Here is a 25,778-nt window from a genome sequence, read left to right as displayed (position 1 = left end):
AAATGTCAAATGAATGCTTGTAGTGACCTTTCTCCAAAAAATATCTATAATGTATAAGTCCTTTGTTTTCCATGTCCAATTAAAAAGCTTGTTTTCTGTGTCCAATTTAAAAGCTTCTGAGAAAAAAAATAAAAAAATAAAAGCTTCTGAGAAACATGTAACATATGTAACCCCATTAGTAATTAGAGAAGTGCTAATTTAAACAAAAAGCACATTTTACCCCAAATGTAGCAACAGCTGAAACTTATTAATCTGCAGGGTTGCTGAGGATATGAGTGTCTGACACCCTTATACACTCTGGGTTGTAGTATGTATACTTTTGGAGCATTTTGGAAGACAATTGGGCAGTACTATCAAATGATAAATATATGCTTACATTTTAATTCATCAGTCTATTCCTAGGAATCTTTCTTCTTTTTTTAAATAAATTTATTTTTTATTGGTGTTCAATTTACCAACATACAGAATAACACCCAGTGCTTATCCCGTCAAGTGCCCCACTCAGTGCCCGTCACCCATTCACCCCTACCCCCCACCCTCCTCTCCTTCCACCACCCCTAGTTCGTTTCCCAGAGTTAGGAGTCTTTATGTTCTGTCTCCCTTTCCTAGGAATCTTTCTTATAGAAATATGCAAGTGCACAAAGTCCTATATACAATGATATTTTATTCCAACATTGTTTGTAGTAGCAAAAATTTGTAAACTACATTAATGTCTGTTAGTAGAGAAATAAAAAAGCGAGGTAGGATTCTGTTACTGACATGAACAGTTACTAGGGTATGTTAAATGAAAAGATCAATTTATCAAATTTTATATATATATATATATATATATATATATATATATATATATATTATACTATATATAACATGACCCCACTGTGTTGAAAAAAGCAAACTATATGGTATATAAATTCATCCAAAAAAGTCTGGACTGATAACTCAACAAATTGTTCATGGTGATTATAGTTGGGAAGGAAAATGGAATTGCAGGGATGAGGGGGGTGATAAAAGAGTTATCACATTTTATTCTTTATGCCTTTATGTCTTTACTAAGTTGTTTGAATTTTTTGTAATGAACATACATATATGTGTACATATATATAAATCTGCTTCAGGATGCTGTCCTATTCCATAATACTATTTACTACAACCTCTTATATGGAAACATCCATGCTTCACCTGAGGAGGTATATGCGGTGGCAAAATTAGCTGGACTCCATGATGCAATTCTTCGAATGCCACATGGATATGACACACAAGTAGGGGAACGAGGACTCAAACTTTCAGGTAATTAGAGATTTTAGATCTGCCCCCACTGTGTACTCCCTTCAAACTTTAATTTGTCAGAGCCATTGTCTAGAAAATGTAGTGACAGAGTATACACCCAGTGCTCATCTAGTCACTCTCAACAAGGTCAAGTCTCAGCCATAACTATAAATGATTCAACATGTTGGAAATAACTGTTCTCAAGTCATGCAGGTGTCTTTTTTTTCTCACATGCAACTGCAAAGTATAAGTGCTTAATGGTAAATTGCTAATACATGCTCAGTTCAATGTTAATTTATCATCCATAATTTTAATATTAAAGGAAAGTCAGCATCATTATTCACCTGAGAAAGTAGTAAGACTAGGGAAAAGTAATTTGATAGTAAATAGTATATCTCACCATATTTCCTAGATTGTTATGGGGTGTTTTCAGTACTCTAGACTTCCTTATACTTGACTTTCATTACAACCAATTTCATTTTCATGTCCCTGCTGGTTCAGTGGTCAAGTACATTTTGGGGCTGGTCCATTTCTATTGAAGTGTTTAATTATGAGATTGCTAGGTTTAATGATTATCCTACAATGCTTGAATTTTTTGGAGGAACAAGAAAAATGTATTTTCACCCAAAATTATTTGAATTCCAAAGTGTAATGATATCTATGCCTGAAAATATTAATGTAACTCATATAAACACACTATATATCCTTTATATTTATTCTTCATTCTAGTTTAAGGAGGAAATGTAAAAATTAGGGATGGAAGTGAGGCAAAAAGAGAATGAAGAACACTACATGAATTTTAATGATTCCCCATTCCTTTCATTACAAACTGACCATTCCATTACAAACTGGCTTTATTTATTCACAGCAATGATTAGGTACAAACTGTGTACAAGCTAATATGCTAAATGATTTTAGAGTTAAAAAGATAAAGCATAAACAGACTTGCTGTCAAGGAATTTGCAGTCCATTAGAAAGTTTTCATCTAGGTTTAGAAAATGTTAAGCAAAGATCATTTTTAAGTTAGGTTGGTTTATAATAGTTTTTTGATTATCACCTGGTAGTATAAGATGCTTGCATCATTCCAGTCCCCCTTTATACTTTACCACAGCTTTTAACAGGAGTAGTGTCCAGCTAACTAGATCACTCCTGGATGATTTGTCCATTTGGCTAATTCTAAAGATCTCCAAGTTTTCACATAATATAACATATATTTATAGGCCTCTCAACATATGACTGTGCCTCAAATAGCTATGCCACATGCCATTTTCCAATCATTTTTTCACCCTCTCTGCATGCTTCAGGAGTAGGAATGGCTAAAGAAATTTTGTTCTTTCCTAATATCCATTGCCTTGGAGTTAGACCTCTCTAAATGAACAGCATTGTATTATTTAGCATCTATGCCAATATTTATGGTAGGGAACAAACAAATGTTTCTTCTCCAAGTTCCAAATTTCTATTGAATAGAATTGAAACTCGACTGGTTTCTACTTGAAATTTGTAGGCATATTTAAACTAGTCCTTCCTCTGAGTATCTGCTTCTTTTAGGAGGTTTCTGCTGCTGAGTTGCTAGGTGGGTAAGGAGACAGTTCTGGCATGATGCTTGCTTTTGTAGGAGAATTTTGATCTTATTAAATGAGGAAGAGTGTGGATAGTATAAATACAAACTTACTAATATTAGATATAAGGAGCTCCCTTTACAAGTTGGAAATAATAATTGCAGAAAAAATAAAACTGAAATAATATCTGGTATACCAGATAATAAATACGTGGTGCTTATTTCCTGAAGAGGTTACTGAAGCTGAAAATTACAAGTGTTTTAGACATTAATAAATTAATTGAAAAAAAAGTTAAAGGGGGCATATTCAGCAAAGCTTCATTCTCTGTAGTTCTATGTAAGATTGATGACCTTAGACCTATAGGAGTCCCAGTGAGGAGAGAAAGATTGCTTTATTTTCACTAGAATATATTTAGGAACAAACATGGGCTTGTGTATTATGTTAGGAAGAGCATTGAACTGGGAGTCCGGTCTGGTCCAGATTCTACTTGAAGTTGCTCTGTGATCTTGGGCAAATCATTAAACTTTTCTGGGCCTCTTTTTCCTTTCTGCTCTTCTAGAGACCCATAGCAAATAACCAAGGTGAAATAGGTACCTAGTGTATACCTTTAACTTTGAAGAGTGCTGTGAAAATACTATATGTCAAAGGAATCCTTGAGAAGAATACTGGCTGAATGGTCCTTTTTTTTAAGAAATAAATGTAGATATTTATAGTTTGTCATTGCCAGGTTTCAGATACTGAATTTTATTTGGCATTGTTGATTTTCTAATATTGAAATTTTCCTGAGATTGCTGTACATTGGGAAGTAACATAAAGTAACACATGTAATGAGCATATTCTTGGTGAGAGAAATAATTGTGGAATGGAAGCTGTTCTCGTACTCTCAGCTGCCACAAAGTCAAAATCCAGAATTACATTCATATTCCAGGGTATATAATTTGTCAAAGGATATCATATATAAACTTAGACTCTTCTGAGTAAAATAAACAGTTGTCAGAGTAGAGAGATATGTTGAAGGCATTACTTGGTGGTTATGATCAGTGGAAATACTAGAAACATGAAATGTCTTTATGTTATACTTCCTTAAACTAAATATTTCTTTACCAGGAGGAGAAAAGCAAAGAGTAGCAATTGCAAGAGCCATTTTGAAGAACCCCCCAATCATTCTCTATGATGAAGCCACTTCATCATTAGATTCAATTACTGAAGAGGTAAATGATGATGAAATGCAATGCTCTTCAATTCTCGGTGCTTAACTTTTCTCCTTAGAAGGTTCAATAAAATGGCTACATTCTTTTGTATTTTGAATGAAGTTCAGGAGGAGGTACTGTAGTGCAAAAAACCTAGCCCTTTTTCCCCATATAGCAAGTGTTGTCAATAAGAATGCCAAGTTGCATTGAACTATCACATTGCTAAGTCCATTTGCAAAAGTGTCTCCTTTTGGAACCTTGTAAGTATTGTATTATTCTTGCATCTTGCACAGATTATAAGAATTGCCTAATCTGACAAAGGAAGGATGTTTTAGTCTTTCTGCTATTGCCACTTAACACTCATGAAAATAGGTCATGTAAATGATTATAACACAGTACACACCAGAAAGCCTTTCACTTATCATGGAGCAACTCACTGAAGTTCAAGTCATGCACACACAGCCTGTAGTGCTACTATAAATTTATATGCATTTCACAAAAAGTATTGTGCAACCTCAAGATGTCCTGACACTCGATGTCATAGTATAACTCAGGAACTACGTTAGACTTCATAACAACATCTTTGAATTATATATAAATGTTTTAACAATAATTATAATTTCATGAATGGATCTCCTTAATCTACTACTGAAGAGAAGCAGATATTATCAATCTCTTACCTCCATTCACCTACATTTTACTCACATATATAGTGAAAAACTAGTGTTGAAGGATAGACTAAATTTCAGCACTACAACGTAATATTTGCATATGTAGTTAAGTTTCAGGGCATATTACTCGATCTGACTGCCATATGTTTAAAACAGTTTATTATCTAACTGACTTGTTTACCATAAGGATTTGTTCTTTGTTTGTTTGTTTATTTATTTACTATTGGTGATCAATTTGCCAACATATAGAATAACACCCCGTGCTCATCCCGTCAAATGCCCCCCTCAGTGCCTGTCACCCAGCCACCCCCACACCCCGCCTACCTCGCTTTCCACCACCCCTTGTTCGTTTCCCAGAGTTAGGAGTCTCTCATGTTCTGTCTCCCTTTCTGATATTTCCCACTCATTTTTTCTCCTTTCCCCTTTATTCCCTTTCAATATTTGTTATATTCCCCAAATGAGAGACCATATAATGTTTGACCTTCTCCGATTGACTTATTTCACTCAGCATAATACCCTCCAAGTCCCTCCACGTCGAAGCAAATGGTCGGTATTTGTCACTTCTAACAGCTGAGTAATATTCCATTGTATACATAGACCACATCTTCTTTATCCATTCATCTTTCAATGGACACTGAGGCTCCTTCCACAGTTGGGCTACTGTGGACATTGCTGCTATAAACATCGGGGTGCAGGTGTCCCGCTGTTTCATAGCATCTGTAACTTTGGGGTAAATCCCCAGCAGTGCAATTGCTGGGTCATAGGGCAGATCTATTTTTAACTCTTTGAGGAACCTCCACACCATTTTCCAGAGTGGCTGCACCAGTTCACATTCCCACCAACAGTGCAAGAGGGTTCCCCTTTCTGCACATCCTCTCCAATATTTGTTGTTCCCTGCCTTGTTAATTTTCCTCATTCTCACTGGTGTGAGGTGGTATCTCGTTGTGCTTTTGATTTGTATTTCCCTGATGGCCAGTGATGCGGAGCATTTTCTCATGTGCTTCTTGGCCATGTCTATGTCTTCTTCTGTGACATTTCTGTTCATGTCTTTTGCTCATTTCATGAATGGATTCTTTGTTTCTTTGCTGTTGAGTTTAATAAATTCTTTATAGATCTTGGATACTAGTCCTTTATCTGAAAGGTCATTTGCAAATATCTTCTGCCATTCCGTACATTGTCTTTTAGTTTTGTTGACTGTCTCTTTTGCAGTGCAAAAGCTTCTTATCTTGATGAAGTCCCAATAGTTCATTTTTGCTTTTGTTTCTTTTGCCTTCGTGGATGTATCTTGCAAGAACTTACTGTGACCAAGTTGAAAAGGATGTTGCCTCTGTTCTCCTCTAGGATTTTTGATGGACTCTTGTCTCACATTTAGATCTTTCATCCATTTTGAGTTGTTCATTGTGTATGGTGTAAGAGAATGGTCTAGTTTCATTCTTCTGCACGTGGCTGTCCAATTTTCCCAGCACCATTTATTGAAGAGACTGTCTTTTTTTCCAGTGGATAGTCTTTCCTGCATTGTCGAATATTGGTTGACCTTAAAGTTGAGGGTCCACTTCTGGATTCTCTATTCTCTTCCATTGATCTATGATTCTGTTTTTGTGCCAGTACCACACTGTCTTGATGACCACAGCTTCGTAGTATAACCTGAAATCTGGCGTTGTGATGCCCCCAGATATGGTTTTCTTTTTCAATATTCCCCTGGCTATTCGGGGTCTTTTCTGATTCCACACAAATCTTAAGATAATTTGCTCCAACTCTCTGAAGAAAGTCCATGGTATTTTGATAGGGATTGCATTAAATGTGTAAATTGCCCTGGGTAACATTGACATTTTCACAATATTAATTCTGCCAATCCATGAGCGTGGAATATTTTTCCATCTCTGTGTCTTCCTTAATTTCTTTCAGAAGTGTTCTATAGTGTTTAGGGTATAGATCCTTTACTTCTTTGGTTAGGTTTATTCCTAGGTATCTTATGCTTTTGGGTGAGTTGTCAATGGGATTGACTCCTTAATTTCTCTTTTTTCAGTCTCATTGTTAGTGTATAGAAATGCCACTGACTTCTGGGCATTGATTTTGTATTTGCCACACTGCCAAATTGCTGTATGAGTTCTAGCAATATTGGGGTGGAGCCTTGTGGGTTTTCTATGTAGAGTATCATGTCATCTGCGAGGAGGGAGAGTTTGACTTCTTTGCCAATTTGAATGCCTTTTATTTCATTTTATTGTCTGATTGCTGAGACTAGGACTTCTAGTACTATGTTGAATAACAGTGGTGAGAGTGGACATCCCTGTCTTGTTCCTGATCTTAGGGGAAAGGCTGCTAGTGTTTCCCCATTGAGAATGATATTTCCTATAGGCCTTTCGTAGATGGCTTTTAAGATGCTGAGGAATGTTCCCTCTATTTCTACACTTTCAAAGGTTTTGATCAGGAATGGATGCTGTATTTTGTCAATGCTTTCTCTGCATCTTTTGAGAGGATCATATGGTTCTTGTTTTTTCTCTTGCTGATATGATCAGTCACATTGATTGTTTTACAAGTGTTGAACCACACTTGCATCCCAGTGATAAATCCCACTTGTTCATGGTGAATAATCTTCTTGATGTATTATTGGATCCTATTGGCTAGTATCTTCTTGAGAATTTTTGCATCCGTGTTCATCAGGGAGATTGTTCTATAATTCTCCTTTTTGGTGGGTTCTTTGTCTGGTTTTGGAATTAAGGTGATGCTGGCCTCATACAACGAGTTTGGAAGTATTCCATCTCTTTGTATCTTTCTGATCAGCTTTAGTAGAATAGGTAGGGTTTCTTCTTTAAACGTTTGATAGAATTCCCCAGGGAAACCATCTGGCCGTTGACTTTGGTGTCTTGGGAGGTTTTTGATGACTGCTTCAAGTTCCTCCCTGGTTACTGGCCTGTTCAGGTTTTCTCTTTCTTCGTGTTCCAGTTTTGATAGTTTGTGGTTTTCCAGAAATGTGTCCATTTCTTCTAGATTGCCTAATTTATTGGCGCATAGCTGTTCATAATATGTTTTTAAAATCGTTTGTATTTCCTTGGTGTTGGTAGTGATCTCTCCTTTCTCATTCATGATTTTATTAATTGAGTCTTCTCTCTCTTCTTTTTAATACGGCTGGCTAATGGTTTATCTATCTTATTAATTCTTTCTAAGAACCAACTCCTGGTTTTGTTGATGTGTTCCACAGTTCTTCTGGTCTCGATTTCATTGAGTTCTGCTCGAATCTTTATTAACTCTCTTCTTCTGCTGGGTGTAGGATCTATTGGCTGTTTTTTCTCCAGCTCCTTTTAGCTTTTGTGTTTCAGTTCTTTCCAGTTATTGGATGGATGCTTGTATTGCGATGTATTTCCCCCTCAGGACTCCTTTTGCTGTATCCCAAAGATTTTGAATGGTTGTATCTGCATTCTCATTAGTTTCCATGAATCATTTTTACTCTTCTCTTATTTCCTGGTTTACCCTTTCATCTTTTAGCAGGATGGTCCTTAACCTCCACGTGTTTGAAGTCCTTCCAAACTTCTTCTTGTGAATAAGTTCTAATTTCAAAGCATTATGGTCTGAAAATATGCAGGGGGTGATCCCAATCTTTTGGTATCAGTTAAGACCTGATTTGTGACCCAGTATGTGGTCTATTCTGGAGAAAGTTCCATGTGCACTTGAGAAGAATGTGTATTCAGTTGCGTTTGGATGTAAAGTTCTGTAGATATCTGTGAAATCCATCTGGTCCAGTGTATCATTTAAAGCTCTTGTTTCTTTGGAGATGTTGTGTTTAGAAGACCTATCGAGTGTAGAAAGCACTAGATTGCAGTCACTAAGTATAAGTGTATTATTATCTAAGTATGTCTTAACTTTGGTTATTAATTGATATATTTGGCAGCTCCCACATTCGGGGCATAAATATTGGTGATTGTTAAGTCCTCTTGTTGGATAGATCCTTTAAGTATGATATAGTGTCCCTCTTCATCTCTCACTACAGCCTTCGGGATAAACTTTAGTTTATCTGATATAAGGATGGCTACCCCTGCTTTCTTTTGAGGACCATTTGAATGGTAAATGGTTCTCCCCCCTTTGATTTTCAGGCTGGAGGTGTCCTTATGTCTAAAATGAGTCTCTTGTAGACAGCATATAGATGGGTCCTGCTTTTTTATCCAGTCTGAAACCCTGCGCCTTTTGATGGGGTCATTAAGCCCATTCATGTTCATACTATTTAAATAATGAATTTAGTGTCATCATGATACCTATTCAGTCCCTGTTTTTGTGGATTGTTCCCTTGGACTTCCTCTATTACAGAATCCCCCTTAATATTTCTTGCAGAGCTGGCTTCGTGGTCTCATATTCTTTCAGTTTCTGCCTATATTGGAACCTCTTTATCTCCCTTCTATTCTGAATGAGAGCATTGCTGGATAGAGGATTCTTGGCTGCATGTTCTTCTCACTTACGACCCTGAACATATGCTGCCAGCCCTTTCTGGCCTGCCAGGTCGCTGTGGAGAGGTCTGCTGTTAACCTAATGCTTCTTCCCATAAAAATGAGAGATTTCTTGTGTTTTGCTGCTTTAAGGATCTTCTCTTTATCTTTGGAATTCGCAAGCTTCACTATTAAATGTCGAGGTGTTGATCGGTTTTTATTGATTTTTGGGGTGGGTCTCTCTATTTCCTAGATCTAAATGCCTGTTTCCCTTCCCAGATTCGGAAAGTTTTCATCTATGATTTGTTTAAATACATATTCTGGACCTCTGTCCCTTTCAGCACCCGCAGGAACCCCAGTTAAACGTAGATTTTTCTTCCTGAGGCTGTAATTTATTTCCCTTAATCTATCCTCATGATCTTTTAATCGTTTTTCTCTTTTTTTCTCGTTTTCCCTCTTTGCCATCAACTTGTCTTCTGTGTCACTCAGTCGTTCTTCTACCTCGTTAACCCTCATCGTTAGGACCTCTAGTTTGGATTGCATCTCATTTAATTGATTTTTAATTTCTGCCTGATTAGATCTAAATTCTCCAGTCTCTTTAGTCCTTTATGCTTTTATTAGAGCCACCAGTAGCTTTATAATTGTGCTTCTGAATTGGCTTTCTGACATTGAATTGTAATCCAAATTTTGTAACTCTGTGGGAGAGAGGACTGTTTCTGATTCTTTCCTTTGAGGTGAGTTTTTCCTTCTATTCATTTTGCTCAGTGCAGAGTTGCCAAAAACATGTTGTATTGGGAAAATGAGAAAAAGAGTGAAGAGAAAGAAAAAAAGAAAAAGGAAAAAAAAGAGAAGAAAAGAAAAGAAAAAAAGTGGGGGACGCAAACAGAAAACAAAAAAAAAGGGGGAGTATCCTCTGATTCTATATACTGTAAATCCCTTAACTTCCCCTGGAACTTTCCAGTGCTGCTTGATCAATAACTTGCTTTTTCCCTGTTCGTCTAGCTAGTCTTCTGGGGCAGGGGTCTGCTGTGCTGATTCTCAGGTGTGAGCACTTGGGGGTGCTGCTCAGCCCAGATTTGTTATATTTAATGGGGTCCTTTGGGTGTCTGGGTGGCTCAGTTGGTTAAGTTTCCCATTCTTGATTTTGGCTCAGGTCATGATCTCAGGGTGGTGAGATGAAGTCCCGCATTAGGCCCTGCAGTGAACATGGAGCCTGCTTAAGATTTTCTTTCCTCCTTTCCTTCTGTCCCTTCCCCCTCTCTCTCCTATTCAGAGGCAGAATAGGAATCTGTTTACAAGAACTTTATACTTAGAAATATATTGTCCACAGAAATTAAAAGTCCTAACAGTCATTATTTGAATCCTGTAGCTTTATTATCTCACAGAGCATAACCTATTAGGAGCTAATAGATAACTCCCCATGGGAGTGAGTTACCAAAAGATTTGGTAAATTTTAAAAAGGACTGGAACACTTAGTAGGATGTCAGAGCTTAAGTTCTTGAGAATAAGGAAGATGAGTCCCCAAAACATCACAATATTTCTTAGAATTGGCCCTGCCCTTAATTTTCCATCTGCTTTAGTCAAACAAAAGGTATTCCCCTCCTGGCTAGCCATCTACTCTTGTTAATTTTATTCCTTTAATAAATACGATGTTTAGAAGTGTCTGTATGGAGCCATTTGGGTGTATGCCCAACACCACACTGCTATTTCCATCCTGTAGCTATACTTAGACCCAGATTTCCAAGTATACCTAAAGATACATAGAACTCTCTTACACTTTATTATTTTTTTAAAGATTTTATTTACTTATTCATGAGAGAGAGAGAGAGGCAGAGACACAGGCAGAGGAAGAAGCTGGCTCCATGCAGGGAGCCCGATACGGGACTCGATTCCAGGATTGCAGGACCACGCCCCAGGCTGAAGGCAGGCACTAAACATCTGAGCCACCCAGGGATCCCTCTCTTACACTTTAAAGGCAATAAACAAAAATATATTTTCCAAACAAATTCTTAAATGCAGAGAACACATTAGTGGTTGTCAGAGATGAAGTTGGTGGGAGGATGAGTGAAATAGATAAAGGGGATTAAGACTACACCGATCATGATGAGCGTTGAGTAATTTATAAAATTATTGAATCATATTATACAGCTGAAATTAATATAACACTGTTATTTATACTGTAAGAAAAAGTGTTTTCCAGAATTCATTAAGAAGTCACAATACTTTCTCCCTCCCCCCATTTCCTTCCTTTTGCTCTTTATTTAGTTGGCTATTGAGGCCCAGGGTCTGAGAGTCATTCTCTCTGTTTATAACTGAGGAGATTGGCCTATTTCTTATGAATCTTGGATATTTTGGGGGGGGGAAGCATTCTAAAAACTTCCTTTTCAGAATTATTGTGACAAAGGTAGTCCCATGCCATTTCAATGTGCCCTGCATAGAATGCTTGTGTTCAGGGAAGGCCACAGGTGTTGAGAGGAAGCTGTTCTTGTTTCTGGGGCAAGGGGAAATTTCATTCTTGGCTTTATCTGCTGTCTTGTAAAATGATAGCTTTGATCTCTCTGTCACCATTTCCATCCTCTTGCTCTTTTTTCAGTTCATTATGATATGAGGATTTTTGTGATTTTATTTTCTGTATTTTATTTTTATTTTTAGTTCCAGTATAGTTAACATAGAGTGTTATATTAGTTTCAGGTGTACAATATAGTGATTCAACAATTTCATACATTATTCAGTGCTTATCATGACCGTTGTACTCCTTATTTCCCATTACCTATTTCACCCATCCTACCTACCCTCTCGTAACCATTCATTTCCTTTCTGTATTTAAGAGTCTGTTTCTTGGTTTGTCTCCATCTCATTCTCTTTTTTTCTTTTTGCTCGTTTGTTTTGTTTCTTAAATTACTCTTATGAGTGAAATTTTGTGAGTTTTTTTCTGACGTATTTCACTTAGCATCATACTCTTTAGCTCCATGCATGTCATTGCAGATGACAGGATTACATTCTTTTTTATGGCTGAATTGGTTTTTTTTAAGATTTTATTTATTTATTCAAGAGAGACACACAAAAAGAGAGGCAGAGACACAGGCAGAGGGAGAAGCAGGCTCCATGCAGGGAGCCCGATGTGGGACTCGATCCCAGGTCTCCAGGATCACAGCCTGGGCTGCAGGCAGCGCTAAACCACTGCTCCACCGGGGCTGCCCTGGGTGAATTGTTTTCCATTGTATATTTAAATAAAAACATTCTAACAAATTTTTAAAATGGGCAGAAGACATAAACATATTTCCCCAAAGAATACATACAAATGTCCAACAGACATATGAAAAAATATTCAACATTGCTTATCATCAAGGAAATGCAAATCAGATCTACAGTCAAATTATCACCTCATACCTATCAGAATAGCTAAAATCAGAAACACAGAAAACAACAGGTGTCTTTGGCAAGGGTGTGAAGAAAAAGGAACATTAGTGCCCTGTTGATGGGAATGCAAATTGGTGTAGCCACTCTGGAGAGCAGTATGGAGGTTCCTCAAAAAGTTAAAAATAGAACTACTACATGATCCAGTAGTTGTGCTACTGGATATTTACCCAAAAAATACAAAAATGCTAATTGAAAGTAATATATGCATCCCTATGTTTATAGCAGCATTATTTATAATAGCCAAGATATTAAAGTAGCCCAACTGTCCATCAATTGATGATAAAGAAGTCAGACTACTTTTGAAAAGGAAGTTTGCTCAAGTTAAACATACACAGTTGTCTTTGTTGCCCTCTCTTCTGAGTTTGAACTAATGAAAAGCAAATGTTCCTGTATCCTTTGAATCTCCTTTCTATTGATTGTTTTGAAATGTTCTACATCCTATTACTTGAATCCTCAACTCATTTTATTTTTGTTTTCATTGGCCAGATAAACATACTCAGCTATGTTCCTGATATCACTGTATTCATCATTGTTTACTTTTTTATTTTTAAGTTTAGAAATATCTACCTTCTCCTAGTCTAATTCAAAGAAGTGTTGCCTATCTAAAAGATAATTTTTTCCATGATAATGGGTTCATATTTGCCTTCCCTTTTCTTAGTAATTATTAGATTAGGTCAAGTATTTGGTAGTGGTATAAAGTTTATATAGTATAAAATTTATTGGCTTTTTATATGTTCCTTTAAGAAATGTATGATTATTTTAATTTGCATTTACCTAATCGTTTTTTCCTACTCTTCTTGTTAAACTTGCAGACTATTCTTGGTGCCATGAAGGATGCAGTCAAACATAGAACTTCTATTTTCATTGCACACAGATTGTCAACAGTGGTTGATGCAGATGAAATCATTGTCTTGGATCAGGTAAGAAATTTAAATTTAAACTTTAGTATGTAGAGGGTTTTGGGGAAGATAGCAGAGTAGGAGGATGCTGAGCTCCCCTGGTCCCACAGACACATCTAGATAATCACATCAGTGCAACTAATTCAAAAATACCATGGCAATACAGACTTTGCACAGTTTATTGCAGAGAGGAGGCCACATTGAAAAGGGTAGGAGGAGCGATGCAGGCTGGAACCAAAATCCCACTGAGACTAATCATGAATGGAAGGAACAAGCATGGAAAAGAGAGAGGATCAGACCCCACACCAGGTACTTAGGCAGGAGGGAACTACACGGGAAAGACAGGTGCCCATATTAGGCTTTAAAAACTCATGGGGCTTAACTTTATGAGTTTTTACAATTAGTGGAACTTAATGCCAGGTGCTTTAAAAATCAGCTGGCTAGCTGTGAGAGACTCACAGGGCAATCAGAAACTGAGGCTTGGGCCTTAAAGAGCCAGCAAAACAAAAAATCCCACCAAGATATAGCACATAAGCAGCAGTTCCAAAAGTGCCTGGTGTACACATGAAGGACATTTATTTTCTAATCTCAGAATGTGTGCTAGAGGGGCAGGGATCTTTAGATTTCTCTAAAAACAAAAGAGCTAGTGGGTCCCATTTCTCTCCCCCCACCCCTAGCCTAGATAGCTAGATAGTTGTAAGAATCAGAAGGAATACTCTCTACGTATCTTGCCAACACAACATACACCACATCCTGCATTCTGGGGATCCACCCTACTTAGAAAGTATCCCTCCAAAGCATTTCCTGCCAAGACACACCCTGTAAGCAGCCCTGGCACAGACCTGCATCACTCCAAAGTGACTCCAGTCCTGGGGAGAGGAGAAGATAACCACACACAACAGTGCAACTGCAGCAACAGCAGACACACTGGGCAGGCATCTAGTCTGACTGTTGGCCCCACCCGCCATCATTAGCCTCTCAGAAAAAGGCAGGAAGAGCACCCTAAAAGTTGATACTACTGCAACCCTAACAAATGGCCTGGGAGCAGGCATCTAGTTTGACTACAGGCCCCACCCACCAATGAAAGCCTCTCAGGAGGCAACAGAGGGAGAGCACCCTGCAATTTCATATGATGGCAGCCCAGGGAGAGGAGGTGAGAGCAGGCATCTCGTCTGGCTGCTGACACCACTGAATTACAAGCCCACAGTGACACCAGATTTTTCCCTTAATAGAACAGGGACCAAACCCTGCCTGGTATACCCACAACATGAAAAGTGGACCATCTAATAACTAAAGGCAAACACAGCTTAGCTACAACAGTAGGGTACACACAACCCACTAGGAGATACTCCTGAAGCTCTGGATTCTGGAGATCAGTGGACATTATGCTATAGGACACCATAGGACCCTCTTCTTCATAAGGCCACTAATTTCAAGATCCGGAGATCTAGCAGACTTTCCTAATATATAGAAACAAACACAAAGAGTTAAGCAAAATGAGGAGACAGAAGAATATGTCCCAGATGAGGGACTGGGACAAAAGTAAAGGAAGAGAACTAAATGAAACAGAGATGAGCAATGTACCTGATAAAGAATTCAAAATAATGATTATAAAGATACTCACTGGACTAAACAAAAGAACCAATCAGAGATGAAGAACTTAATAATGCAAATTAAAAATACATTGGAGGGAATCAGTGGCAGATTAGAGGAGACCGAAGAATGGATCAGTGAGCTATAAGACAGAGTAATGAAAAGAAATGAAGCTGAACAGCAAAAAGAAAAAAGAATAATTAAAAATAATAATAGATTAAGAAAACTCAGGGATGTCATTTAAGCATTATAACATTCACATTGTAGCAATCCCAGAAAGAGGAGAGAGAAGGGTGCATAAAATTTATTTGAAAGATCATAGCTGGAAACTTCCCTAAGCTGGGGAAGAAAACATCCAGATTCTAGAGACACACAAAACCCACAAGAAAATCAACCCAAGGAGAGCCACACCAAGACACATAATAACTAAAATAGCAAAAAGTAACGATGAAAAGAGAATGTTAAAAGTAACAAGGAAAAAAAAGGAAATAGTTACATACAAGGGAAACCCCATAAGGCTTTCCCCTGATTTTTCTGCAGAAACTTTGGAAGCCAGATGGGAGTGGCACGGTATATTCAGACTACTGACAAAAAAATAACCTGTAACCAAGAATATTCTCCATATTAAGGCTATCTTCAGAATACAAGGAGAGATAGAGTTCTTCAGGCAAATAAAAGTTCAAAGAGTTTATCACCATTAAACCAGCCTTCAAGGAAAATTAAAGGGAATAATTTGGGAAGAAAAGACTAATTAGGAGTAAGGAAATTTTGAAAGGAAAAAATTCCATAGGTAAATGAAAACATATAATAAAAGGTAGTGTATTAATTGGTTATAAAACCAGTATGGAGGGGCAGCCTGGGTGGCTCAGCAGTTTAGCGCCACCTTCAGCCCAGGGTGTTTATCCTGGAGACCCAGGATTGAGTCCCACGTCAGGCTCCCTGCATGCTGCCTGCTTCTCCCTCTGCCTTTGTCTCTGCCTCTCTCTCTGTCTCTCATGAATAAATAAATAAAATCTTAAAAAAAACAGTATGGAGGTTAAAGCAGAAAAACATCAAAATAAATTGTGTCTATGAAAGTAATCAAGAGATTCACAAAACAAAAAGATGTGAAGTATGACGCCCTATACATAAAATGTGGGAGAAGTAAAATTGTACTACTTTAAAAAAAGACTTCAAACTTAACTATCAACCTAACATAGATTGCTATATGCATAAAATATTATATATGAATCTATTGGCAACCACAAACCTGTGGTAGGTACACAAAAAGTAAAGAGAAAGTAATCCAAGCATAACAGTGAAGAAAATCGTCAGATTACAAGGGAAGAAAGTTAAATGGGGGGGGGGGGGGAAGAAAAGAACTACAAAAACAACTATAAAACGTTACAAAATGGCAGTAATTACATTCCTATCATTAATTACATTGAATGTAAATTGACTAAATGCTCCAATCAAAACACATTGGAGGAAAAAACTAACACATAGGATGACTGAATAGATTAAAAAAAAATACAAGCTCCATTTAAGTACTACCTACATGAAAATCAGTTCAGATGTAAAGACACATGGAGATTGAAAGGAAGGACACAGACATTTACCATGTAAATGGAAATGAAAAGAAAGCCAAGAGAACAACACTTTTATTGGACAAAACAGGCTTTAAAACAAAGATTTTAACAAGAGACAAGGACACTACATGATAATAAAGGGAAAAATCCAACAAGAAGATATAATACTTGTAAATATTTATGTACTCACATGGGAACATACAGAAGCATACATGTGTTACCAGACATAAAAGAAGAATTTAGTACAATAATAGTAATTGACTTTAACACTCCACTTACATTGATGGATACGTCATCCATACAGAAAAGTAAGGAAATAGTGACTTCGAAAGACACAGTGGACCAGATGAAACTAACATCATATATATTCAGAACATTCTATCAAAAAACATCAGAATACATACTATTTTCAAGTGCACATAGAACATTATCCAGAATAGATAACAATAGGGCATAAAACAAGTCTCTCAATTTAAGAAGTTAAAACCACATCAAGCATCGTTTCCAAAGAAAATGTTATAAAACTACAGATCCGTTACAATAAAAAGATGGAAATAAACAAACACTTGAAAGCTAAGCAACATGCTCCTAAATAACCAGTGGATCAACAAAGAATCAAAGAGGAAATCAGAAAACACATGGAAACAAGTGAAAATGAAAACACAATGGTTCAAATTCATTGGGATACAGCAAAAAGTATTCTAAGAGGGAAGATTATACCAATATAGGTCTAGCTCAAGAATAATAATCTTGCATAAAAATGTAACCTTACACTTAAAGGGGCTAGAAAAGAAAGAACAAAGTCCACAGCCAGTAGAAGGAAGGAAATAATAAAAATTAGAGCAAAAATAAATGAAATAGGGACTAGAAAATTAAATAGATCAATGAAACCAGGAGCTGGTTATTTCAAAAAACCAACAAGCTTGATAAACCTTTAGCCATACTTGAGAAAGAGAGAGAGAGAAGGAGAGAGAGAGAGAGAGAGAGGACTCACAATCAGAAATGGAAAAGAAATAGCAACTGACAACACTGAAATACAAAAGATGATTGAATACTATGCAAAATTATATGCCAACAATTTGGACAAATAGAAGAAATGGTTAAATTTATAGAAATATATAACCTTCCTGGGATGCCTGGGTAACTCAGCGGTTGAGCGTCTGCCTTTGGTTCAGGGATTGAGTCCCAGATTGGGCTCCCTGTGAGGAGCTTGCTTCACCCTCTGTCTCTGTCTCTGCCTCTTTCTCTGTGTCTCTCATGAGTAAATAAGTAAAATCTTTATATAAGATTTTATTTATATATATTTTTTGCATATATATATATATATATATATATAAAACCTTCCCAAACTGCATCAGGATGTAATAGAAAATTTGAACGAACCGTTTATTTGCAGTGATTCTGAATCAGTAATCAAAAATTCCCAACAAACAAAAGCCCAGGACCAAATGGCTTCACAGGTGAATTCTCCCAATTAACTAAAAGTTAGTACCTATTCTTCTCAATCTATTCCAAGAGATAGAAGAGGAAGGAAAGCTTCCAAATCCATTCTATGAGGCCAGCATGACCCTGATACCAAAACCACATAAAGACACTACAAAAAAGTGAACTTCAGGCCAACATCTCTGATGAATATAGATGCAGAAATCCTCAACAAAATATTAGAAAATCAAATCCAACAGTACACTTAAAAAAAATCATTCACCACAATCAAGTAGAATTTATTTATTCCCAGGATATAAGGGTGATTCAATATTTGTAAATCAATCAATATAATCATATGAATAAGAGAAAGGCTCAAAACCACGTTTTATTTTTTTTTTTAATTTTTTTATTTATTTATGATAGTCATACAGAGAGAAAGAGAGAGAGGCAGAGACACAGGCAGAGGGAGAAGCAGGCTCCATGCACCGGGAGCCTGATGTGGGATTCGATCCCGGGTCTCCAGGATCGCGCCCTGGGCCAAAGGCAGGCGCCAAACCACTGCGCCGCCCAGGGATCCCTCAAAACCACGTTTTAGTCTCAAAAGATACAGGAAAATCATTTTCAAAGTACAACATCAGTTCATGATAAAAATTCTCAACAAAGTAGGTTTAAAGCAAACATACCTCAACATCATCAGGCCATATATGGAAAACCCACAACTCACATCATACTCAATGGTGAAAAATAGAACTTTTCCATATAAGATCAGGAATAAGACAAGGGTGTCCATTCTCACTTTTATTTAACATAGTACTAGAAACCCTGGCTGGAGCTATCAGACAAGAAAAACAAAGGCATCCAAATTGGTAAGAAAAAGTAAAATTTTTCACTGAAATGAATTCAGTAAAGTCACAGGTTACAAGATTAATACAGAAATCTAATGCCTTTCTACAAACTAATAATGAAGGAGAAGAAAGAGAAATTAAGAAAACAATCCCATTTACACTTGTACCAAAATTAATAAAATACCTAGGAATAAATTTAAGGATATAAAAATTCTGTATCATGGAAACTATATAAAATATTGATGAAAGAAATTGAAAATGACACAAATAGATATTTCTTGTTCATGAATTAGAAGAATTAATATTGGTGAAGTGTCCATACTACCCAAAGCAATCTATACAGTTTCAGTGTAATCCCTATCAAAATACCAACAGCATTTTTTACAGAACTGTAACAAATAATCTTAAAATTTGTATGGAACCACAAAAGACCTCAAATAGCCAAAGCAATCTTAAAAAAGAACAAAGCAGAATGTATCACAATCCCTGATTTCAAGATATATTACAAAGCTGTGGTAATTTTAAAAATATGGTACTGGTATAAAAATAGACACAGAAATCAATGGAAGTGAATAGAGCCCAGGAATAAACCCACACTTACATGGTCAGTTGATCTATGACAGAGGAAGCAAGAATGTACAATGAGGAAAAGATAGTCTCTTCAACATATTGATGGTGGGAAAACTGAACAGCTACATGCAAAAGAATGAAAACCAGACCACTTTCTCACACTCAATAAACTCAAAGTGGATTAAAGACCTAAATGTGAGACCTGAAACTATAAAATTCCTAGAAGAAAACATAGGCACTAATTATTTTGACATTGACTATAGAAACATTTTTTTAGGTAAATCTTTTCAGTCAAGGAAGACAATGGCAAAATTAGACTGTTGTGAGTACACCAAAGTAAAATGTTTTTTCATACTGATAGAAACCATCAACAGAACTATATAAGGCAACCTACTGAATGAGAGAGGATACTTGCAAAATGGTATATTTGATAAGGGCTTAATATCCAACATATATAAAGAACTTATGCTACTCAGGACCCCCAGAACTAATAATCAGATTAAAAAGTGGGCAGATAATTTTTCCAGAGAAGCCATATAGATGGCCAACAGACACATCAGGGAAATGCAGATTAAAATCACAATGAGATATCACTTTATTACCCTTCAGAATGGCTAAAATGAAACACAAAAAATAAGAAATGCTGACGATGATAACAGAGAAAAAGGAACCCTCATGCACTGCTGCTGGGAATGTAAATTGGTGCAGCCATGGTGAATAGCAATATGGAGGTTCTTAAAAAATTTGAAAATACGTAATTCCACTACTAGCCATTTACCCAAAGAAAATGAAGCTGCTAACTTGAAAAGATATATGCACTGCTATGTTTATTTCAGCATTATTTACAATAGCCAAGATATGGAAGCATTTAGGTGTCCATCTATGAGTGAATGGATAAAGAAGACTATTAACCTGGCCATAAAAGAAACGATATCATGTCATTTGCAACAACATGCATGAACCTAGAGGGTCTAATGATAAGTGATATTAAGTCAGAGAAAAATGAATACCATTCTATTTCACTTGTGTGGAATTTAAGAAACAATACAAAGAAAAAGGGACACAAAAAATAGACTTTTTAAATATAGAGAACAAATTGGTGGTTGTCAGTGGGGTGGGGTGGGGGGGGATGGGTGAAATAAAGGGGAATAAGAGTACACTTAACTTGATGAGCACTGAGAAATGTATAGAGTTGTTGAATCAATGAATTTTAAACCTGAAGCTAACACTGTATCTTAATTACAGTTCAATAAAAAAGTTTAGTATGTGAAGAACATTGGAAATTGTCACAAACACAAACAACTTAAATATTGTTTCTAAGGAAAAATGTAGAATTCTTGTTATTTAAATGAGATCAGGACTCCATTTTTACTTCCTTTTGATAGGAAAACAAAGGCACTTTTCTCCCAAGAAGATATAAACTTTTCATTGAAGTATTAAAAGCAAACTTTTATCAGGAAAACATTAATGCCTCGTATGATAGAGTCAGGTTTTAGAGAGTGTATGTATAAAATAAGTTTTCTGCATTCAGTTTTGCTCTATACAGAATTATTGCTCATTATTGCTTTTCTATTTTGTATTTTTATTTTTCTAATATCTACACATACCCTTGAAGTCTAAAAGAAAATTACCATAAAATTAAGTCTTTGCAAACATGGTTTTTATTTTTTCCTCCTGGGGGAAGAAAATGGATAGCCTGCTTTATCTCTTTTGAGGGATTTACTGTAGCAGTGTACTATCTAAATATTCTGATCAACTCAGAATACCATTACGATGATTGGTAGATTTAAAAATGGGGATAATTTTCCTTTTCTCTGCTCTTCATAAGGATATATTTTCCCACAACCTAGCACTTGGTTATTTCTAACATTGTTCAGTTTTTCACCTTCCATCAGCCTCTTTTCTATGATTGTTTCCCTTCTAATATAAACCTTCCATTCTTTATCATTTTGAAAGCATGAATTCTGGATGTTGAGAGAGGAAAAAGCAATCTCATGTATTTTCTATATTGAGTTGAGAATTTTTCACACCACTAAAATTTCATATAAGGTAGTGATTTTTCTATGTAAAATTATATAATTTTCTGTACAATTATATATCGTGTGTGTGTGTGTGTATATATATATATATATATATTCATTCTATATAGCATAGTTATATAGTTTTATCTGTGTACTTGAGCAACCATAGGTCTTTTTGTTGGTTTTTCATAAGTACTTAACATTCATTAGGAAATAAACTAATTTTCAGTATGATTATATGCCAGTATGCCTTAAATGTGAAATGTTGTAAATATACTTTCTTATCCATTGATGCTCAAAAGGCACTTTTGATAAGCACTGGGTGTTGTATGTAAGTGATGAATTACTAAATTCTGCACCTGAAACTAACATTACACTGTGTGTTAACTAACTGGAATTTATTTTTTTGTATATTTTTTATTGGAGTTCGATTTGCCAACATATAGCATAACACCCAGTGCTCATCCCGTCAAGTGCCCCCCTCATTGCCCGTCACCCAGTCACCCCATCCCCCCACCCACCTCCCCGTACACTACCCCTTGTTTGTTTCCCAGGGTTAGGAGTCTCTCATGTTCTGTCACTCTCTCTGATTTTTCCCACTCATTTTCTCTCCTTTCCCTTATAATTCCTTCCACAATTTTTTATATTCCCTTATGAGTAGAACTATATAATGTTTGTCCTTCGATTGACTTACTTCACTCAGCATAATACCCTCCAGTCCTATCCACATTGAAGCAAATGGTGGGTATTCATCGTTTCTAATGGCTGAGTAACTGGAATTTAAATAAGAACTTGGAGACAGTTCAGTCACCTGGATGGCTCAGTGGTTGAGCATCTATCTACCTTTGGCTCAGGTCGTGATCCCAGGGTCCTGGGATTGAATCCCACACCAGGCTCCCCATGAGGAGCCTACTTTTCCCTCTGCCTATGTCTCTGCCTGCCTCTCTCTGTGTCTCCCATGAATAAATAAATAAAATCTTTAGAAAAGTACTTGGAGGAAAAATATTAAAAGAAAAAATCTGAAATAAAATATACTGTTGTGCTTTTTACACAACTTTGCATTGTATGCAGGGATGCAGATAGTCTATTCTTAAAATATAAAAATGTTAAAAGTACTTGAACAAGCTTGTGCTCTCTTGTCTCGTGCTATGAGGTTGACAGTATCTACAGTTAATCACAAAATTGCCACTTGAAGTTTGGGTTATTATTGGAACTAATTTATTAATGATTATAGCACATATATCTAAAATATCTTTGTGTTTATAGTTTGCTGGTTCTATATTTGCTTTATTATGAAGATCAGAGGCTTTCCTTTTCTAGTGAAACTTAAATGTGACCTCATGTATTCCATAAGCAGTGTCTTATAGTATTAATGTTCTCCATAAGAAATAGAAGGCCCCTCCTTACCCCCACAGCCTGGTGATTACCACTTACCACCAGCCTTAGCAAGAGGCTGTGGGTTGACTTGTCAAGAAATTGAGTCACAGAGTCTCTAAACAGAAAACTATCAAGCACATGAACAAAGATGGTGAAGCTTAACTGAAAATCAACACACACTAAAAAAGACCACAGACCCTCTTCTGCCACTGGCTCCAAGAACCTTGCTAACCATTTCTTTATTTTTACTATCACTCTTCCTTCATTAGGAGATAATTGGAGAATTCTCTGTAGAAATACACGTAGCTCCAGGGGGGTAAAAGATACTTGGATTTGGAGACCCCAGCAAAATGACCATGTATCCATCCATATATGATCATCCTTCATTGAAACCCCACAGTTGAAAATCCCATTGCCATGCACGTAGAGTTTCCAGCCAGCTTTCTAATGTGTCATTATTAAGTGTTAGTGGATAATAAAGGAAGGCCTCTTAAGCAGAAGAAAAGGAACTCGTAGAAAATATAGACAGTGCAAAGAGCATAAGGCAACTTACATAATTATATCATCACAGGTCATGGTAAATAAAGCATTTCTAAAATAAGGACAAATGTTTTTAAGAACAAAAAAGTAAATGGAGTTTTATATGACATGAGTTCCAGACATGTTGTTAAATGAAACAAAGACCAATTCACAAACTTTTGTATGCTGCAATTTGCAAGGGGGGGGAGGAATATGTAATACTTATTTCTGTAAAAAGAAACTCCACGAGTTTGTACCTCTTAATCTATTTCATTTTCCCCCATTTTCTCATTCACCTTCTTTCTAGCAACTACCGGTTCTCTAAGAGGTACAGACTTCCAGTTATAAAATAAGTAAGTCAGGGAGATGAAAAGTACAGCATAAGTAATATAGGCAATAATATTGTAATAATGCCTTATGGTGACAGATGATGACTGCATTACCATGGCCAGCATTGAATAAATGTTTACAGTTGTCTAATCACTATGTCATACACCTGAAAGTAATATAACATAGTATGTCAATTATATTTCAATAAAAAGTTACAAAAAACGGGAATATCCTAAATTGAGCTGAAAAGAATTTAATATTTGATGATTCACAGTCTTTCAGTGGCTCAGAGGTATGATTATGGATATTAATTATTACTATACTAAGGCAATTCTGGACAATGTTTAATATTTTAATTAACATAAAATATACTAAAGCCTTTCTTTTTTGTATTTCAGTGCCAAATAAAAAGAACTCTTAGCAGTCGATAAAAACAACAAACTCAGAACTCATAAACTAGAAACTAGAGAAATTAACTACTTATAGAGTTGGGAGAGAAAGGGATAGAAAAGATAGGAAAGGGAACATGACTTTCCTGATTATAATTTTTTATATTTTTTTATACTTTCAAGTTTTTAAATTCTAGTTAACAGACATTGTAATGTTAGTTTCAGGGGTAGAATTTAGTGATTCATCGTGGCACCCATTGCTCATCACAACAAGTGTCCTCCTTAAACCCCATCACCCATTTAACCCATCCCCCTACCGTGCTCCCCTCCAGCATCTCCCAGTTTATTTTCTATAGTTAGAGTCTGTTTTATTATTTGTCTTTTTTTCCCCTATGTTCATCTGTGTTCTATCTTAAATTCCACATGTGAGTGAAATTGTATGGTATTTGTCTTTCTCTGACTGACTTATTTCACTTAGCATAATACTCTTTAGCTCCATTCACATCCTGGCAAAATGGCAATGTTTCATTATTTATGATGGCTGAGTAGTATTCCACTGTGTATATATACATACCACATCTTTATCCATTCATCAGTCAGTGAGAATTTGGGCTTTTTTCATAGTTTGGCTATTGTTGATAATGCTGTTATAAATATCAGGGTGCATGTACACTTTCAAATCTGTATTTTTGTATCCTTTCAGTAAATACCTAGAAGTGCAGTTGCTGAGTTCTCTTTTTAACTTTATGAAGAACCTCCATACTGTTTTATATAATGGCTGCACCAGTTTGCATTTCCACCAACACTGTAAGAGGATTCCCCTTTCTCTACATCCTCACCAATGCCTATTGTTTGCTGTGTTGTTGATTCTAGCCATCCTGACAGGTGTGAGATGGTATATCATCATGCTTTTGATTTGTATTTCCCTGATGATGAGAGATGTTGACCATATATTCATGTGCCAATTAGCCATCTGGATATCCTCTTTGGAAAAATGTATATTTATGTCTTTGCCCATTTTTAAACTGGATTGTTTTTTGGATGTTGAGTTTAATAAGTTCTTTATAGATTTTGGATACTAACCCTCATATATGTCATTTGCAAATACCTTCTCCCATTTTTGAAGGTTGCCTTTTCATCTTGTTAATTGTTTCCTTCATTGTGCAGAAGCTTTTTATCTTGAAAAGTCCCAATAGTTTGTTTCTGCTTCTGTTTCCCTTGCCTCTGGAGACATACTGAGAAAGATGTGGCTACAACTGATGTCAAAGTGGTTACTTCCTGTATTTTCCTCTGGGATTTTGATGGTTTCCTATCTAACATTTAGGTCTTCCATCTATTTTGAATTTATTTTTGTGTATGGTATAAGAAAGTGGTCCAGTTTCATTCTTTTGCATGTAGCTGTCTAGTTTTCCCAACATGATTTGTTGACCTATACTTGTGGGTCCATTTCTGGGTTTTCTGTCCTGTTCTGTTGATCTATGTGTCTGTTTTTGTGCCAGTACTATACTGTCTTGATTGCTATAGCTTTGTAATATAACTTGAAGTCTGGAATTGTGATGACTCCAGCTTTGTTTTTCTTTTTCAAGGTTGTTTTGGGTATTCAGGGTCTTTTGAAGTTCCATACAAATTTTAAGATAATTTGTTCTAGTTCTGTGAAAAATGCTGTTGGTTTTTTGATAGGGATTGCATTAAATGGGTAGATTGCTTTGGGTAGTATAGAT

At 36.3% G+C, this 25,778-nt stretch overlaps 1 protein-coding gene across 3 annotated transcripts in view; it reads left to right on the top strand.

The window, feature by feature from the left end:
• ABCB7 (ATP binding cassette subfamily B member 7) overlaps positions 1-25,778 on the top strand; it is a 164,544-nt gene that overhangs the window by 126,775 nt on the left and 11,991 nt on the right. For 2 of the 3 annotated variants that reach the window (XM_041741120.1, XM_041741119.1), the window contains 3 exons: positions 1,116-1,287; positions 3,933-4,036; positions 13,334-13,441. In XM_041741120.1, coding sequence (XP_041597054.1) covers positions 1,116-1,287; positions 3,933-4,036; positions 13,334-13,441 — 384 coding nt within the window. The remainder of the gene's footprint in view (positions 1-1,115; positions 1,288-3,932; positions 4,037-13,333; positions 13,442-25,778) is intronic. The other variant, XM_041741121.1, reaches the window with a different exon arrangement.

The sequence above is a fragment of the Vulpes lagopus genome, chromosome X, assembly GCF_018345385.1.
Source record: "Vulpes lagopus strain Blue_001 chromosome X, ASM1834538v1, whole genome shotgun sequence".
Taxonomy (NCBI): domain Eukaryota; kingdom Metazoa; phylum Chordata; class Mammalia; order Carnivora; family Canidae; genus Vulpes; species Vulpes lagopus.
The sequence above is the reverse complement of the archived record's forward strand: the minus strand, read 5'-3'. Positions and strand labels throughout refer to the sequence as shown.